Source organism: Procambarus clarkii, chromosome 28 (assembly GCF_040958095.1).
Source record: "Procambarus clarkii isolate CNS0578487 chromosome 28, FALCON_Pclarkii_2.0, whole genome shotgun sequence".
Taxonomy (NCBI): Eukaryota; Metazoa; Arthropoda; class Malacostraca; order Decapoda; family Cambaridae; genus Procambarus; species Procambarus clarkii.
Window position 1 is genome coordinate 16,449,818 of NC_091177.1, and position 19,015 is coordinate 16,468,832.

Genomic DNA, 19,015 nt, shown 5'->3' on the forward strand with positions numbered 1-19,015 from the left:
TCGGGATCCATGGGACGGTGTCCAGCCATGTGTCGGGATCCATGGGACGGTGTCCTGCCATGTGTCGGGATCCATGGGACGGTGTCCAGCCATGTGTCGGGATCCATGGGACGGTGTCCAGCCATGTGTCGGGATCCATGGGACGGTGTCCAGCCAAGTGTCGGGATCCATGGAACGGTGTCCAGCCATGTGTCGGGATCCATGGGACGGTGTCCTGCCATGTGTCGGGATCCATGGGACGGTGTCCAGCCATGTGTCGGGATCCATGGGACGGTGTCCTGCCATGTGTCGGGATCCATGGGACGGTGTCCAGCCATGTGTCGGGATCCATGGGACGGTGTCCAGCCATGTGTTGGGATCCATGGGACGGTGTCCTGCCATGTGTCGGGATCCATGGGACGGTGTCCAGCCATGTGTCGGGATCCATGGGACGGTGTCCAGCCATGTGTCGGGATCCATGGGACGGTGTCCTGCCATGTGTCGGGATCCATGGGACGGTGTCCAGCCATGTGTCGGGATCCATGGGACGGTGTCCAGCCATGTGTCGGGATCCATTGGACGGTGTCCAGCCATGTGTCGGGATCCATGGGACGGTGTCCTGCCATGTGTCGGGATCCATGGGACGGTGTCCAGCCATGTGTCGGGATCCATGGGACGGTGTCCAGCCATGTGTCGGGATCCATGGGACGGTGTCCCAACTGTGGGGAACAACGAGAACTCTACGAGGCAGCCGCAAAAGATTGAGGAAGTAGCAGCAGCAATAGACCATAAGTAGAAAGAATTGATAATTAGGAAAGCGAATCGCGTCAGTAGACGACGACGTGATGAGTGAGAAACGTTACAATTAGAACAAAAAATTCTGTCGGAGCAGTGACTAGAAGAATGGACGACGACGAGCCTCCACGGGACGATCGACGCACCACCGGTAGGACGACGGGCTTCAACGGGGCGACCGACAAAGCACCAGTAGGACGACAATCCTCAACAGGGCGACTGATACACCGCCTTTAGGACGACGATCCTCAACAGGGCGACCGACACAGCGCCAGTAGGACGACGGGCTTCAACGGGGCGACCGACACAGCGCTAGTAGGAAGACGAGCCTCAACGAGGCGACCGATACAGCACCAGTAGGACGACGGGCCTCCACGGGGCGACCGACACAGCACCAGTAGGACGACGGGCCTCCACGGGGCTACCGACACAGCGCCAGCAGGACGACGAGCCTCAACGGGCGACCGAATCTGTGCCATTCAGGATAGAAAGAGAACAAGAGGGAGAACCTGAGGGTGGACATCGACGCTGGACATACCTGTGGCTCTTAACGCGAGGTTTAATGCGGGTGACTAAGCGTCTAGAAAGCGACAATAAAGCAACTAAGCGTCGAGAAAGCAACGTTAAAGCAACTAAACGCCGATGCAGTAGGTATAAACGTCGAGAAAACGACGATGCAACCATTTAGCGTTGAGAAAGTGAGGATACATCAACTAAGCGTCGAGAAAGCGACGATGCAGCAGCTGAGGCGAGTAGGGTAAAGGGGGACGGCACCGCGACATGCAGCGACGATGGGCATCGTGCATCATTTAGGGAGCGGAGATCACCTTCCATCGCCCCTCTGGAAGCTCTCCCCGAGCGGGGCGATTTACGGGCCCCCTTTCCTTCCCCTGACGTACAAGTCTGCAACACACAAACGAAATCTTGTCCTTTTCTACTGCTCTCGTTACAGTGTAGGCAAGATGCATTATTTGTCCCTTCGATCTTGCCAGGGGCAGGCATGCGCAAATGGTTCCGCCAGAAGGGACATGTCTAGACATCTTGCACCTTGACGAGTGTAAACCAATATCATTGTATTTCCTTAGTGTTTGGAGATTATGCCCCAAGGTTAATGTAATTAACTGACAGACCAGTGCTCGAAGATTATGCCCTATGAAAAAGATAAATGTGTGTGTAGATAATGCCCCATGGAAAGGGTAAATGTAGATTATGCCATATGGGAAAGGGTAAATATGTGTAGCTTATGCCCCATGGAAAGGGTAAATTTGTGTAGATTATGCCCCATGGAAAGGGTAAATGTGTGTAAATTATGCCCCATGAAGAGGGTAAATGTGTGCAGATTATGCCCATGGAAAGAGTAAATTTGCTTGTAGGTAATGCCCCAGAGAAAGGTTAAACGACTGACATATATTCTCTATTTTCCGGTCCCATTGAAAATATACTTAGTGACAGACAGTCCCGAGTCCGAAGATAATGGCATTTGAAAGGGAGTAAACGATTGGCTGACATATCCTAGTATTCTCGTGTCAGTCAGTGACAATTACAAGTTTTTCGTCAACATCGCCGCGTGTTGCTAAAGAAAAGGGCAGGTGAGTGCTTGCGTAGATCCCATTCAACTTATCACCGCGCAGTAACGACAAAACGCACCTGGTATGGCTACGAAAATATTAACTAAATACCATTTATCATCAACCAGGCGCGCAAACGAACTAAACATAAAATGATTGACTTCCCACTAGTAGAACACAACAATCAACAAGTATGAAACATCTCGCAATGACAATATGTCTGAACATCCGAAGGTAAATTTACTTGCGTTTTGGGAGTAGTTGCAAACAGCTTTGACACCGGTTGCTAGCTGTTTGGACACTAGCTACTAGCAGATTGCCCACTAGATACAAGTTTGGACATCAGTTACTAGCAGCTTGGAAGCCAACGCAACTAGCATCATTTGTAAATTCATTGATTTTTAAAACATTTGTGGCGCGTCTCGAGTGATCAGGGTGCTGAAGGCGCCTGATGTATGAGGGGAAGCTCACTATACATGCACGTCCCCATACATGCACGTCGCCATACATGCACGTCACCATACATGCGCGTCATCATACATGCACGTCACCATACATGCACGTCACCATATATGCACGTCACCATACATGCACGTCGCCATACATGCACGTCATCATACATGCACGTCACCATACATGCACGTCACCATACATGCACATCACCATACATGCACGTCACCATACGAGCAAGAAGTGACCAACTGTGTTAAACGGAGACGCCAAAGTTGTAATAATAGTCTATTTTCCTGCACGCGCGAGTAATAGTGTGTGTGGTGACACTGACACACAACAAAAACAAAAAGAATCAATAATTCTTCAACACAGAAATACTTAGCAAAAAACAAGATGTTATTCTTGAAAATTCATTAAGATTCTTTAAAATGAACTGGCAGCTTAAGAGGAATTTTCTTCCTCTCAGCATCACAATACCCCGCTTATGTGTGTATGTATCACCACATGCACTTATCTGTGTGTGTGTATCACCACACGCACTTAACTGTGTGTGTGTATCACCACACGCACTTATCTGTGTGTGTATCACCACATGCACTTATCTGTGTGTGTGTATCACCACATGCACTTATCTGAGTGTGTGTATCACCACATGCACTTATCTGTGTGTGTGTATCACCACACGCACTTAACTGTGTGTGTGTATCACCACACGCACTTAACTGTGTGTGTGCATCACCACACGCACTTATCTGTGTGTGTGCATCACCACACGCACTTATGTGTGTGTGTGCATCACCACACGCACTTAACTGTGTGTGTGTATCACCACACGCACTTAACTGTGTGTGTGCATCACCACACGCACTTAACTGTGTGTGTGCATCACCACACGCACTTAACTGTGTGTGTGCATCACTACACGCACTTAACTGTGTGTGTGCATCACCACACGCACTTAACTGTGTGTGTGCATCACTACACGCACTTAACTGTGTGTGTGCATCACCACACGCACTTAACTGTGTGTGTGCATCACCACACGCACTTAACTGTGTGTGTGCATCACCACACGCACTTAACTGTGTGTGTGCATCACCACACGCACTTAACTGTGTGTGTGCATCACTACACGCACTTAACTGTGTGTGTGCATCACCACACGCACTTAACTGTGTGTGTGCATCACCACACGCACTTAACTGTGTGTGTGCATCACCACACGCACTTAACTGTGTGTGTGCATCACCACACGCACTTAACTGTGTGTGTGCATCACCACACGCACTTAACTGTGTGTGTGCATCACCACACGCACTTAACTGTGTGTGTGCATCACCACACGCACTTAACTGTGTGTGTTTCACCACATGCACTTATCTGTGTGTGTGTATCACCACACGCACTTATCTGTGTGTGTTTCACCACATGCACTTATCTGTGTGTGTGTATCACCACACGCACTTATCTGTGTGTGTTTCACCACACGCACTTAACTGTGTGTGTGCATCACCACACGCACTTAACTGTGTGTGTGCATCACCACACGCACTTAACTGTGTGTGTGCATCACCACACGCACTTAACTGTGTGTGTGCATCACCACACGCACTTAACTGTGTGTGTGCATCACCACACGCACTTAACTGTGTGTGTGTATCACCACACGCACTTAACTGTGTGTGTGCATCACCACACGCACTTAACTGTGTGTGTGCATCACCACACGCACTTAACTGTGTGTGTGCATCACCACACGCACTTAACTGTGTGTGTGCATCACCACACGCACTTAACTGTGTGTGTGCATCACCACACGCACTTAACTGTGTGTGTGCATCACCACACGCACTTAACTGTGTGTGTGCATCACCACACGCACTTAACTGTGTGTGTGCATCACCACACGCACTTAACTGTGTGTGTGTATCACAGAAAGTCTATAATATGCCGACTTGAAAAATAAGAATAATTTACCCTACCTGCTGGCGAAGACACTAGCAAGTGTTTCATGCCCTCCTTCAACCTTGACTTCCTTGTAAATTACTTTCATTTGATATATTGTAAATTCAATCTTCATCTCGCCAAGTGACTGCTTCCAGTTATGACTTCTGCCTCATACCTCCTCTCTCTCTCTCTCTCTCTCTCTCTCTCTCTCTCTCTCTCTCTCTCCTCTTCCATTCTCTCTCCGCATCCCTACTCCCTTCCAAGCTCTCTGGAGGGAGAGAGAGAGAGAGAGAGAGAGAGAGAGAGAGAGAGAGAGAGAGAGAGAGAGAGAGAGAATTAGTATCGTAAGCTTTTTTTCCTTATTTGTCTAGCTGTTTAGCAAATGTAAAACATTTATCAAGCTTCAGTGTAAAATTTTTAACAGAAGAATGGAAACTAATGCTGTAATCGCCCCGGTGAACCATTAACACGTACATTTTTATGTTGTGTAAAATGTTTTAGTCAGTTTTTAAACAGAGGCGGAGTCAGAAGAAGTTTTTAACTGCCGAGGAGTCGCGAGAGTTAAGGGCTCTTCCGGCGATAATCTCGTAAAGAATAAGGGCTTGATGGCCTGGAGAATGATGTGTTCTTATATCATAACACCCAAGAAGGTCGAAATAAACCTTCACATTGAAGAATGTTATAAGATTATTGTAACTGGTTTATTATGAAAGTGAAAGAAGCAAACCGCCTCAGACTTTGCATTTGGCTAGTCAACAGTGACTGACCAAACCAGAATGGAATACCACGCGGCGTCGCTTGTTTCGTCAGTCACAACGGACCAAGAAGCGAAGGAGTCCAAGAGTCACAACGGACCAAGAAGCGAAGGAGTCCGAGAGTCACAACGGACCAAGAAGCAATGGAGTTCGAGAGTCACAACGGACCAAGAAACGAAGGAGTCCGAGAGCCACAACGGACCAAGAAGCGAAGGAGTCCAAGAGTCACAACGGACCAAGAAGCGAAGGAGTCCGAGAGTCACAACGGACCAAGAAGCAATGGAGTTCGAGAGTCACAACGGACCAAGAAACGAAGGAGTCCGAGAGCCACAACGGACCAAGAAGCGAAGGAGTCCAAGAGTCACAACGGACCAAGACGCAAAGGAGTCCGAGAGCCACAACGGACCAAAACGCGAAGAAGTCCGAGAGTCACAACGGACCAAGAAGCGAAGGAGTCCGAGAGTCACAACGGACCAAGAAGCAATGGAGTTCGAGAGTCACAATGGACCAAGAAACGAAGGAGTCCGAGAGCCACAACGGACCAAGAAGCGAAGGAGTCCAAGAGTCACAACGGACCAAGACGCAAAGGAGTCCGAGAGCCACAACGGACCAAAACGCGAAGAAGTCCGAGAGCCACAACGGACCAAGACGCAAAGGAGTCCGAGAGCCACAACGGACAAAAACGCGAAGAAGTCCGAGAGCCACAACGGACCAAGACGCGAAGAAGTCCGAGAGCCACAACGGACCAAGACGCGAAGAAGTCCGAGAGCCACAACGGACCAAAACGCGAAGAAGTCCGAGAGCCACAACGGACCAAGACGCGAAGGAGTCCAAGAGTCACAACGGACCAAGACGCAAAGGAGTCCGAGAGCCACAACGTACCAAGACGCGAAGAAGTCCGAGAGCCACAACGGACCAAGACGCGAAGAAGTCCGAGAGCCACAACGGACCAAGAAGCGGAGGAGTCCGAGAGCCACAGCGGACCAAGAAGCGGAGGAGTCCGAGAGCCACAACGGGAGCGGAAGCGGAGGAAACAGCTCACATCAGAGTTCCAGCACCTCGCCCAAGTTCCTCCAATATCGCCATGTGGGGGTCATGGGAAGTCGTACTTTAAGGCGGATATCATAAACTTGGTGAATTATGTTTGTTAAGGGAGCAGGGGTGGGAGGAGAGGGCAGGGAGCAGGAGGAAGCGGCAAGTATATCTTAAACCGTCGAGTATTGTGCTGACAGACGTAAGTAAGAGTCAGCAACACTCTGCGGGAAAAGGTAGAATAGGAGTCAGCAATCATCTGTTGATAAAGGCACATTAAGAGTACACAATCCTCTCCCGAGGATTAGATCCGTTTCTCACTGTTCAACTCTGACACACGCGTTTGGCCAACGCTGGAGAAAATAAAAACTCTTTATTTATACGGTCTTCTTATAAGATATTAATGACGTAGCGAGGTTAACTCTTGATAGCCGCAATCTTATCAAAAAGTTGTAATCTGAGATGAGTGTAGGTTCTCTCTCTCTGCCATCTGGGAGAGACAGCAGGTACAGCATTGTATTATGTCACCTCCCTCACAAATTCCTTTCTCTTACTACTTTAGAGACATTAACTGAAAACTGCTACGGTTTGGCACTTTATGCCCCCCCCCCAGAGGGATGGGTGGCACACTCTGGTCCCGAATGAGGAGAGCGGCTGGTTAGCACTATATGGCCCCGGGTGAGGATAAACGGGCGGGTGGCGTCGTCAGCGGAGATCAGAATTATTCATGGCATTCTGATCCCGCGATTACTGACCAAGAACCTCCAGCGAGGCTGATTGATTCGTCGCGTTATGACCTCCACACTCGCGTTCTCCACCATCACCACCACTACCACTCTCACCACCACCACCACCATCAGCTCTCCACCACTACCATCAGCTCTCCACCACCACCACCACTACAACCAACAGCACTCTCACCACCACCAGCTTCAGCTCTTCACCACTACCACTCCTACCACTCTCACCATTACCACCATCAGCTTTCCACCACCACCATCAGCTCTCCACCACCGCCATCAACTCTCCACAACCACCATCAGCTTTCCACCACCACCATCAGCTCTCCACCACCGCCATCAACTCTCCACAACCACCATCAGCTCTCCACCACCACCATCAGGTATCCACCACCACCATCAACTCTCCACCATCACCATCAGCTCTCCACCACTACCACCACTACAACCAACACCACTCTCACCACCACCAACTTCAGCTCTTCACCACTACCACCACCACTACCACCACCACTACCACCACCACTACCACCACCACCAATATTGGAATACGGACCATGGGCCAGGATTCCGTAACTTGTGAACCATAAAAGTAAACTTTATAAAGTACAAATGGTTTGCATGAAGTTGGTGCCAGAGCTAAGAGGGCTGAGCTTAGAGGATAGGGATAAGCAACTAGACCTCATAACCTTTGAGGACAGAAAAATTACTAGAGACATGATTGCAACATAAAAGATACTGAGGGCGAACTGACAACGTGGATAAAAACAAACGCTTTAAAGTGAGAGAAACTGGGACGAGAGGATGTATGTGGAAGCTGGAAACGCAAATAAGACGAAAATAAGGAAATAAACAATTCTCGCACTCTGCTTAGGTGGGTAACAAGTGGAATGTTCTGATAGAAGTTGTGTAAGCCACCTCCAGCCTCAACTTTGAGGCCAGATTCGACAAAGGAACCGAATTGTTGTTGTTTAAGATTCGCTACCTGGAACAAAAAGTTCCAAGTAGCACGGGCTATGGTGAGCCCGTAGTAGACTTCTTTTTCGGAACCGAACATTAGAACAGTTCAATTATACCGCAACAGGTACAAGAAGGCTAGTTGTCACTTACAGGTAAGTCGTGAGAGGCAAGTACCACCACCACCACCACCACCACCACGACACTCTCCACCACCACCACCACCACCACACCCTCCACCACCATCGCCACCACCACCACACCCTCAACCACCACCACCACCACCGCCACACCCTCCACCACACTCTCCACCACCAGCACCACCACCGCCACACCCTCAACCACCACCACCACCACACCCTCCACCACACTCTCCACCACCAGCACCACCACCGCCACACCCTCAACCACCACCACCACCACCAATCTCCACCAGATATCCCGTCCAAGTCGAGATGACTTAGCGCTTTCACCTGATAATTACCATACCTTACCAACAAAACTAAACTTGAAATAAAGCATAAACTTTGCCACAAGATTGGTACCAGAACTAGGAGATAAGCCACAAGGTACGCTCAGGGAACTGAATCTCTAAGCCTTAGAAGAAAAAGAAAACAGAGGAAATATGATCGCAACATACAAGATACTATGGAGAATACACACTACGGAAAGGACAGCCACCTCACTTTTTCATAGTTAGTGCTAAGTAAACACACACACACACACACACACACACACACACACACACACACACACACACACACACACACACACACACACACACTTTCTCTCAAAGCAACTTCCGGGTTGAACTATACCGTATAGTATATTAACGTGGCGATGCATGGAAGAGTGTGAGGAGGCAGAGCCAGCCACCGCACCTTCCTGGGCTTCACCAGCCATCAGCGGCGTGTAGCGCATAGGAAACACCCAAGCCACCAGCTTCCGTAACACAGTGTAGAGCAATTCCTGCACCGCCTTCCTCCTCCTCCTCCTCCTTCCAATAAGCATTTCGGTCCTGTGTGTTCCCAGCAGTAGTATACCTTACTGACCAGTACGCCTTACTGACCAGTACGCCTTACTGACCAGTACGCCTTACTGACCAGTACGCCTTACTGACCAGTACGCCTTACTGACCAGTACGCCTTACTGACCAGTGTACCTTACTGACCAGTACGCCTTACTGACCAGTACGCCTTACTGACCAGTACGCCTTACTGACCAGTACGCCTTACTGACCAGTACGCCTTACTGACCAGTGTACCTTACTGACCAGTACGCCTTACTGACCAGTACGCCTTACTGACCAGTATGCCTTACTGACCAGTACGCCTTACTGACCAGTACGCCTTACTGACCAGTGTACCTTACTGACCAGTACGCCTTACTGACCAGTACGCCTTACTGACCAGTACGCCTTACTGACCAGTACGCCTTACTGACCAGTACGCCTTACTGACCAGTATACCTTACTGACCAGTATACCTTACTGACCAGTATACCTTACTGACCAGTATACCTTACTGACCAGTGTACCTTACTGACCAGTACGCCTTACTGACCAGTATACCTTACTGACCAGTGTACCTTACTGACCAGTATACCTTACTGACCAGTATACCTTACTGACCAGTGTACCTTACTGACCAGTACGCCTTACTGACCAGTATACCTTACTGACCAGTGTACCTTACTGACCAGTGTACCTTACTGACCAGTACGCCTTACTGACCAGTGTACCTTACTGACCAGTACGCCTTACTGACCAGTGTACCTTACTGACCAGTACGCCTTACTGACCAGTACACCTTACTGACCAGTACGCCTTACTGACCAGTACGCCTTACTGACCAGTACGCCTTACTGACCAGTGTACCTTACTGACCAGTACGCCTTACTGACCAGTACGCCTTACTGACCAGTACACCTTACTGACCAGTACGCCTTACTGACCAGTATACCTTACTGACCAGTATACCTTACTGACCAGTATACCTTACTGACCAGTGTACCTTACTGACCAGTACGCCTTACTGACCAGTACACCTTACTGACCAGTACGCCTTACTGACCAGTATACCTTACTGACCAGTATACCTTACTGACCAGTATACCTTACTGACCAGTGTACCTTACTGACCAGTACGCCTTACTGACCAGTATACCTTACTGACCAGTGTACCTTACTGACCAGTAGTCCTTACTGACCAGTATACCTTACTGACCAGTTTACCTTACTGACTGGTATACCTTACTGACTAGTATACCTTACTGACCAGTATACCTTACTGACCAGTATACTTTACTGAACAGTATGCCTTGCTGACCGGTATACCTTACTGACCGGTATACCTTACTGACCAGTATACCTTACTGACCAATATACCCCTCTGACCAGTATACCTTACTGACCGGTATACCTTACTGACCAATATACCCCTCTGACCAGTATACCTTACTGACCGGTATACCTTACTGACCGGTATACCTTACTGACCGGTATACCTTACTGACCGGTATACCTTACTGACCAATATAACCCTCTGACCAGTATACTTTACTGACCAGTATACCTTACTGACCGGTATTCCTTACTGACCAATATACCTCTTATTCATATCCTCTTCCTCCGTGAATCTCTTTGGAGTCGTAGAAAGCGCAGGCGTAGTTAAAACAGTAGTAGTAGTTGGAGGCGTAAAAAATCGTAGTTGTCGTAGAAGTAGCTGAAGCCGTATTGATCGTAGTCGTAATCGTGGTAGTAATTTGTTCAGATCTTCACTCATACATTACTGTACTCCGGAGAGCAGGTAGGTGAGCCCTCCTTGGACTCTACTGGTGGAGCCGAGACGGGGCCGGTTGCACACCTATGGTACAGCCAAGACGGGGCAGGTGGGACACATATGGTACAGCTGAGACGGGGCCGGTGGGACACCTATGGTACAGCTGAGACGGGGCCGGTGGGACACCTATGGTACAGCCAAGACGGGGCAGGTGGGACACCTATGGTACAGCTGAGACGGGGCCGGTGGGACACCTATGGTACAGCCGAGACGGGGCAGGTGGGACATCTATGGTACAGCCGAGACGGGGCAGGTGGGACATCTATGGTACAGCCGAGACGGGGCCGGTGGGACACCTATGGTACAGCCGAGACGGGGCAGGTGGAAGGGACACCTATGGTACAGCCGAGACGGGGCAGGTGGAAGAGGAATTTATTGCTATAGTCGCGAGAGAGAGAAGAGGAATCAGACTCTCTCTCCCGCTTAAAAAACACGAAAGCCAGGACTAAGTCAAGTTAAAGATAATCATATATATTTCTATCTTTCAGTGAGCTAACCGTTGTTATACTTCCAGAGGATAGACACTTACTGATAGATGTTTTTAAGGTGCTCCGGAAACATTGTAATATTAGAGCTCTTGAAGAGGCCTTACACCAGATATCTCGTTCAGTGTTTTGGGCGTTCATTCAGCTGCATGTTAAGGAAGACATTAATTAAGTTTGTTCATTAATCAGATTTTTTGTTTACATCCGGTGAATTAAACTCACTCGGCTTCATGCCGGACTCTCTTTCAGAAACTTTCCATCGGCATTAGCATATCTTTAGTGAGTTTAATGGTGTGTATATCAGGTGAGGTGCGAGGAGCCGAGGGCTGATAGTGCCCGCCTCAACCTCTTATTACCAGTCCAATATTTCCCGCCTCGTTCTCATCTGTTTCTTCTTTCTTTCAGTCCTCCTCATCGTTCTTATCAAGTTGTTAATTCTCACGATCTCTTCTCTGTCTGTCTGTCTCTCTCTCTCTCTCTCTCTCTCTCTCTCTCTCTCTCTCTCTCTCTCTCTCTCTCTCTCTCTCTCTCTCTCACTTCCTTTTTCTCTTTATGTTTTGTCCTGCTCCTCAACAAAATGTTTTCGTCCTCCATTTATTTTTCCTTCCATTCTTCTACTCCTTCTAATTATTTGCCTCTATGTACACCTCCTCTTTCTATGTACCTCCTCCTACATATCTTCTTCCTCCCCATCTTCCCCTCCTCCCCTTCCCTTGTTCTTCGATGCCCTTCTCCCCTACTCCCTACCCTCCCATTCTCCCTGCTCCTCCCCTTCTCCCTGCTCCCTACCCTCCCCATCTCCTCCCCGGTCTCTCAGGCGGGGAGAAGGCATCTCTCCGGCGCGACGCGTGTCTTGCCAGCAACAATGAGATGAGAGGAGATCAGCGTCCGAGATCATCCCACAAATTAATGAAGCTTTTAATGAGATGTCAACCGTACCACGGGTGCTAATTACCCTTGATTAATTAGTTATCTTAGAGCCACGATGCTGCTGAGGGGCGGGGGGGGGGGGGGGAGGAAGGGATGGCGAGGGGGGGGGGGGGAACTTACGTATATTGCACTCGGGTAATGCAGCCACAGAGGAGCAGGAAAGTTGGTATTGCAGAGTTGCAGTGAACAGTCTACTGATATGAGATTAAATAGACTACTCACCCACACGACCGGTAGTCCCCCCCCCCCCTTCACAACCCTTCCCCACCCTCCACAACCCTTCCCCAACCCCACAACCCTTCTCCACCCTCCACAACTCTTCCCCAACCCCACAACCCTTCTCCACCCTCCACAACCCTTCCCCAACCCCACAACCCTTCCCCACCCTCCACAACCCTTCCCCAACCCCACAACCCTTCCCAGCCTCGTGACTCTCACAACTAAATTTATCTCCCTGCGACTTTTCAACCCTTTACAGAAACAACAATACATACCCCCCACCCTCACCACTCATTCCTCCCATCTCCCCCCCCCCCCCTCCTACCCTCACCACCCATCCCCCCAACCCTCACCACCCATCCCCCCAACCCTCACCACCCATCCCCCAACCCTCACCACCCATCCCCCCAACCCTCACCACCCATCCCCCCCCCCCCACCATCACCAATATCCAGCCAGTCCTCACCAGTAGTCACGTCACAAAAATGATGTATTAAACTTCGGGAACCTAACCTAACCGATGACCCACGAACACAAACTGTAGCATCCCGTCAATTGTGCGTGATGATTTATGATTTATAAATGATTTATAATACAATATATTTTGTCCGTTGAGGATATACATGTCAAAATACTATGTATTATTCGAGAGAACAGCTAGCCTTACTCTCATCCCAATCACAGCCTCTTCTTGGGATTTGATACACCGTCAAAATCCAATTTTTTTTTTTTCATAACCGTAAACGTGAATGACTGTGCCATCACCTTTCATACTAGATTACAATTGTAACGTTGGTTACGACAACGTAGAAAACTCGACCAATTAGTAAGGAAATGCGGGTTGCTTTACCTTCCTGCCTAAGATTAACGACCCCCCCCCCCCCCCTCACTGAGCAACGGTCACTTGTGACAGCGAGGCAGGTGGAGAAACACCTGAAAGAAACAGATTCAAGGATGACAATAATAAGTCTCACTGTGGATACTGAAAGATGTTGCGAGGCTCTGCAAGACAAATAACGAATTTCTACAACAATTACCAATGGGGGAATTGCTTCATATATCAAAATGTGACACAATGGCACCAATCCATAAGTACGAATTTAAAAACTTCAAACTGGCAGAGAAAGAGATGATGGGTGGACTGCATATTCCTAGATTGGCATAGGTCCTTTGACACAGTCCCCCACAGAAGACTAATGAACAGACTACGAAAGTTCCAGAAGGAACTCCGGGATGGGGCGATTGGAAGGCTCTCAGCTGGGTCAGACAATACCTAGCCGTCAGAGAGGATGAGTCGGTGAGGGAGATGTCGAAATGGAGAGTGACAAATGGGTAGTGGGTGTCAATAGTAGCTAATATGAAGTAAAAAGGTGGAAGTGTTTGGGAAGAAGCCAGAGGAACAGTGGCACTTGATGGGGAGACTACAGAGTAGTTAACAGGTGGAATGCATTAGGCTGTGATGTGGTGGAGGCTGACTCCATACACAATATCGAATGTAGATATGATAGAGCCCAGAAGGCTCAGGAATCTGTACACCAGTTGATTGACAGTTGAGAGGCGGGACCAAAGAGCCGAAGCTCAACCTCCGCAAGCACAACTAGGTGAGTACAGGATATTAGCGGCTGATGAGGAGACCAGAGATGACAACAACAGTGGCAAGATAAGTGACTGCCAAGCGTCTAGTTGTACTAGGAGACTTGAGCCACTACGAGACTTGAACCACTACGAGACGTGAGCCACTAGGAGACGTGAGCCACTAGGAGACTTGAGCCACTACGAGACTTGAACCACTACGAGACGTGAGCCACTAGGAGACGTGAGCCACTAGGAGACTTGAGCCACTAGGAGACTTGAGCCACTAGGAGACTTGAGCCACTAAGAGATGTGAGCCACTGGGAGACTTGAGCCACTAGGAGACGTGAACCACTAGGAGACTTGAGCCACTAGGAGACTTGAGCCACTAGGAGACTTGAACCACTAGGAGACTTCAGCCACTAGGAGACTTCAGCCACTAGGAGACTTGAACCACTAGGAGACTGGAGCCACTAAAAGACGTGAGTCACTAGGAGACGTGAGCCACTAGGAGACGTGAGTCACTAGGAGACGTGAGCCACTAGGAGACGTGAGTCACTAGGAGACTTAAGCCCCTAGGAGACTTGAGCCACTAGGAGACTTGAGCCACTAGGAGACTTGAGCCACTAGGAGACATGAGCACTAGGAGACGTGAGCCACTAGGAGACGTGAGTCACTAGGAGACTTGAGTCACTATGAGACGTGAGCCACTAGGAGACGTGAGCCACAAGGAGACTTGAGCCACTAGGAGACTTGAGCACTAGGAGACGTGAGCCACTAGGAGACGTGGGCCACTAGGAGACGTGAGCCACTAGGAGACTTGAGCCACTAGGAGACGTGAGCCACTAGGAGACTTGAGCCACTAGGAGACGTGAGCCACTAGGAGACGTGAGCCACTAGGAGACGTGATCCACTAGGAGCCTTGAGCCACTACGAGACTTGAGCCACTAGGAGACTTGAGCCACTAGGAGACTTGAGCCACTAGGAGACGTGAGATACTAGGAGACGTGAGCCACTAGGAGACTTGAGCCACTAGGAGACGTGAGCCACTAGGAGACTTGAGCCACTAGGGAACTTGAGCCACTAGGAGACTTGAACCACTAGGTGACTTGATCCACTAGGAGACTTGAACCACTAGGAGACTTGAACCACTAGGAGACTTGATCCACTAGGAGACTTGATCCACTAGGAGACTTGAACCATTTGGGGACTGAGACAACTCACCACGGAGGAACTACTGTGAGTCAGCGACCACTGTCTCACATAGTTAGGCCGGGCCAACAACATTGACGCAACAATTAATCAATGTTGAATATGGGGATCCATCGTTGATTGAACATTAGTGGAGCATGTGTTGCCCGACCCCAATTTCAACAGCCAGAGTATAGCAGCCAGAGTATAGCAGCCAGAGTATAGCGGCCAGAGTATAGCGGCCAGAGTATAGCAGCAAGAGTATAGCAGCCAGAGTATAGCAGCAAGAGTATAGCAGCCAGAGTATAGCGGCCAGAGTATAGCAGCCAGAGTATAGCAGCAAGAGTATAGCAGCCAGAGTATAGCGGCCAGAGTATAGCGGCCAGAGTATAGCAGTCAGAGTATAGCAGCCAGTGTATAGCAGCCAGAGTATAGCAGTCAGAGTATAGCAGCCAGAGTATAGCAGCCAGAGTATAGCAGTCAGAGTATAGCAGTCAGAGTATAGCAGCCAGTGTATAGCAGCCAGAGTATAGCAGTCAGAGTATAGCAGTCAGAGTATAACAGCCAGAGTATAACAGCCAGAGTATAACAGCCAGAGTATAGCAGCCAGGAGCAGGAAGCTAAACACATGGAGGAGGCACAGGGAGCCGAGCATGGACGCAGACAAGGAGGTACTGAGAAGGCCTGAAACGACCACACTAGAGTCACATTAATCCATAATGAACGGGACACTAAACTGTACCTTCAAGGGGTCCTCCCCTCTACCGAAGGGCCAGGCATCGCCCCAGATCCTTAGACACAGCCTCAGTATCGGGGCACTCTTGCCTAGCAGCGCCCCATTTCATCGACTCCCGCTGCTGATTCTCCTTACTGCCACGGCACCCAAACCCGGAGTATACTTTGGAACACGCTCTTTACTGTCTTAGGTGTTACGGGGCGCCTGTGAGGCCTCTAAGTGCCTGTCTTCGGTACAGTTCCCGTTCTCCTGGACGGGGGATGGCGCGGGGGACAAGACCAGATTTAAGATTCTTCGTCATACTTTGCGCGTCATTGGCCATGGCCTCCGTCGGGAAAGTTTGTAGGGATCGCATCCTATTTCGTCATTTCCCGAAAGCGGGAAGTTGGGGCGCTTCCGATCCAAAGATTGTTGTCGCCTTCATCAACAGCTGAACTGTACCTTTGTTGTCACCCACCAGCCCATCCTGCACCTCTTAACATTTTATTCACAAAATTCTAGTTCAGGAGTCAAGACAAATGGGGAAGCAAGTTGAAAATGACATTATCGAAAGCTGATGACCATAATCATATGAGCAAGAAGCAAACGGAGAACCATATGATCAGGGTATCGGGAACTGTGAATATCTTATCGTTATCTATAAGAAGAACGACGACATCTCTATTGAAACTTAGCAAGTCTTGTAATTTTGTTTCTTTGGTTTTCATGGATCCAGCTTTAAGATGGTGGAAGGCAAGAAGACATACACATAAACAATAATGAGTTTTAGAGGAACAATGTGGAATTAGGCGTATCTCAGTGATTAGCACCAGACCAGTGCTACAGGATTAATAGAAAAAAACTACAAGACAACTACGTAACCAACTAACAAGGATCTATAACTCAAGATCGGACATTAGGAAACTCATAGACATCTGGAGACTACAAAACATTCCACTTAATTAACAAACAAACACGCATCGAAATACCCAGAGAGTGGCCCTCGCCCACAGCGACCAAGACGCAGGGAATGATTAATCCGGAACATTAGCGTCAGGAAGCTCAGACTCGATCATAGGGTCACCTGTAATATGCAATAATTATATGCAGGTGTCGATAATGGGAGAGCGAGGACACGCGAGGCATAATCCTCCCGATGATGCAGGCCACGTCAGGCCAGCCTGGCCAACACGGACCACCTTCTTGATAGGTTTACAACTGGGTATGTTTGGCCTGTAATGGTGTCGATGATGACAATGATGACGGTAATGATTATTAGGATAAGTATTAGCATAATGATATCAAGAACAACTAGAATTCATTGTGCTTACTTCAAAACAATTACAGAACAGGTCTGTGAACAATCATTGTCTTACGAATAACTAGAAGACAATCACACATACGATATATATTTTTTTGTTTTTCTTTTTTTGCAGGGATAATCCTGCGCGGGCCCTATACGATATATTGATATAATAATGCTATATACCGGGGAAGCCTATGGTTGTCCGAGGGGGGAACCGAGCAGCTGGTGACGAGGTCTGGGAACACATCGTACTTGTGCTCCACACTGACAAACACACCATCGTTTGCTTGGTTGGACAACTGAGAGGAAGTGCATTTTCATGATACTTGCAGAATAGGCTGCCGCTATTATCGATAACTGTGAAACCGCGCGCGCGCGTTTGTGTGTGTGTGTGTGTGTGTGTGTGTACTCACTTAGTTGTACTTGTGGGGGTTGAGCTTTGGCCCTTGGTTCTGCCTCACAACTGTCAATCAACTGGTGTACAGACTCCTGAGCCTATTTGACTCTATCATCATATCTACATTTGAAACTGTATATGGAATCCGCCTCCACCACATCACTTCCTAATGCATTCCATTTGTTAACTACCCTGACACTAAAAATGTTTTGCCTAATATCTCTGTGGGCCATTTGGGTGCTCAGTTTCCACCCGTGCCCCCTTGTGGGTGGGACCACCCAGACCCGCCCCCCCCCCAGTCCCATGTTAAATAACTTGTGTTTATTTATCTTACCAATTCCTCTGAGAATCTTGAACCATGTTTTCAATGAATTGCACCCGATAGGCTTGGTTAGTTGCTTGTGTCCATGCGTTTGTGGTTTGGCTAAACTGTCTGATTTTTTACTGAGTGGCGAACAAGAGAGCGAGCTAGGGTGTGGGAGATGGTTCGGAAGGTCGGGGCAATGAGGTAGTGATGGTACTATGCACACTGCACGATCCCGCTAGGAAAATATTCGCATTTTCATCTTCCGCCGAGCTGAGGGAGCCTTCAGGGAACCATCAACTTGACTTGATATGTTGAGGAACTCTTTGTCACGATGGCTTTCTATGTACTCGTTAACACGAGGTTAATTTTGTCCTGTGGCGTGAGCCAATCTGGCAAAATCCTTAAGATCGTTTATAAACTGAATCATCAGGCGTCCAGAGACGCTCTTTGAGTATTTAACACGTCTCTGTCACTATTTGTAAACATTAGTAATCTCTCCACGCATATACTGCAATTTCTGACTCTACCAAATGTAAGTATGCCTATACCTTTGGCTTCCCCAAATGTAAGAATGGGTGAATAGTCTGTGGCTTCACCACATATGCATAGTATTGGTTTCCATTTGTTAGTCTATTGTTAAATTTGGCTTTACCACAATATTTAGTCAAGGATTCACCACATGTAAACAATTATTTTGGCCTCACTAACATCCTAAAACTCTTATCTTGTCTCCTCATCATTAAATTATTCATTTTGGTTCATTGCGGATTTAAAACACGTAAACAGTTTTAACTTGTGGTTTCACTCTGCAAATAGGTTAGCACACT

The 19,015-nt window shown here is 48.6% G+C and overlaps 2 protein-coding genes across 5 annotated transcripts in view; both read left to right on the top strand.

Annotated features, from left to right (window-relative positions):
- LOC123754899 (POU domain, class 6, transcription factor 2) overlaps window positions 1-19,015 on the top strand; it is a 1,116,985-nt gene that overhangs the window by 58,142 nt on the left and 1,039,828 nt on the right. The window lies entirely within an intron of this gene.
- On the top strand, window positions 5,519-6,625 carry LOC138369431 (neurofilament heavy polypeptide-like). Its single transcript, XM_069332671.1, has one exon. The coding sequence runs from the start codon at window positions 5,519-5,521 to the stop codon at window positions 6,623-6,625; it is 1,107 nt and encodes a 368-aa protein (XP_069188772.1).

Excerpts from the sequence above, each read along its gene's own strand:
- LOC138369431 (XM_069332671.1), top strand. The coding sequence starts at position 5,519 with ATGGAATACCACGCGGCGTCGCTTGTTTCGTCAGTCACAACGGACCAA.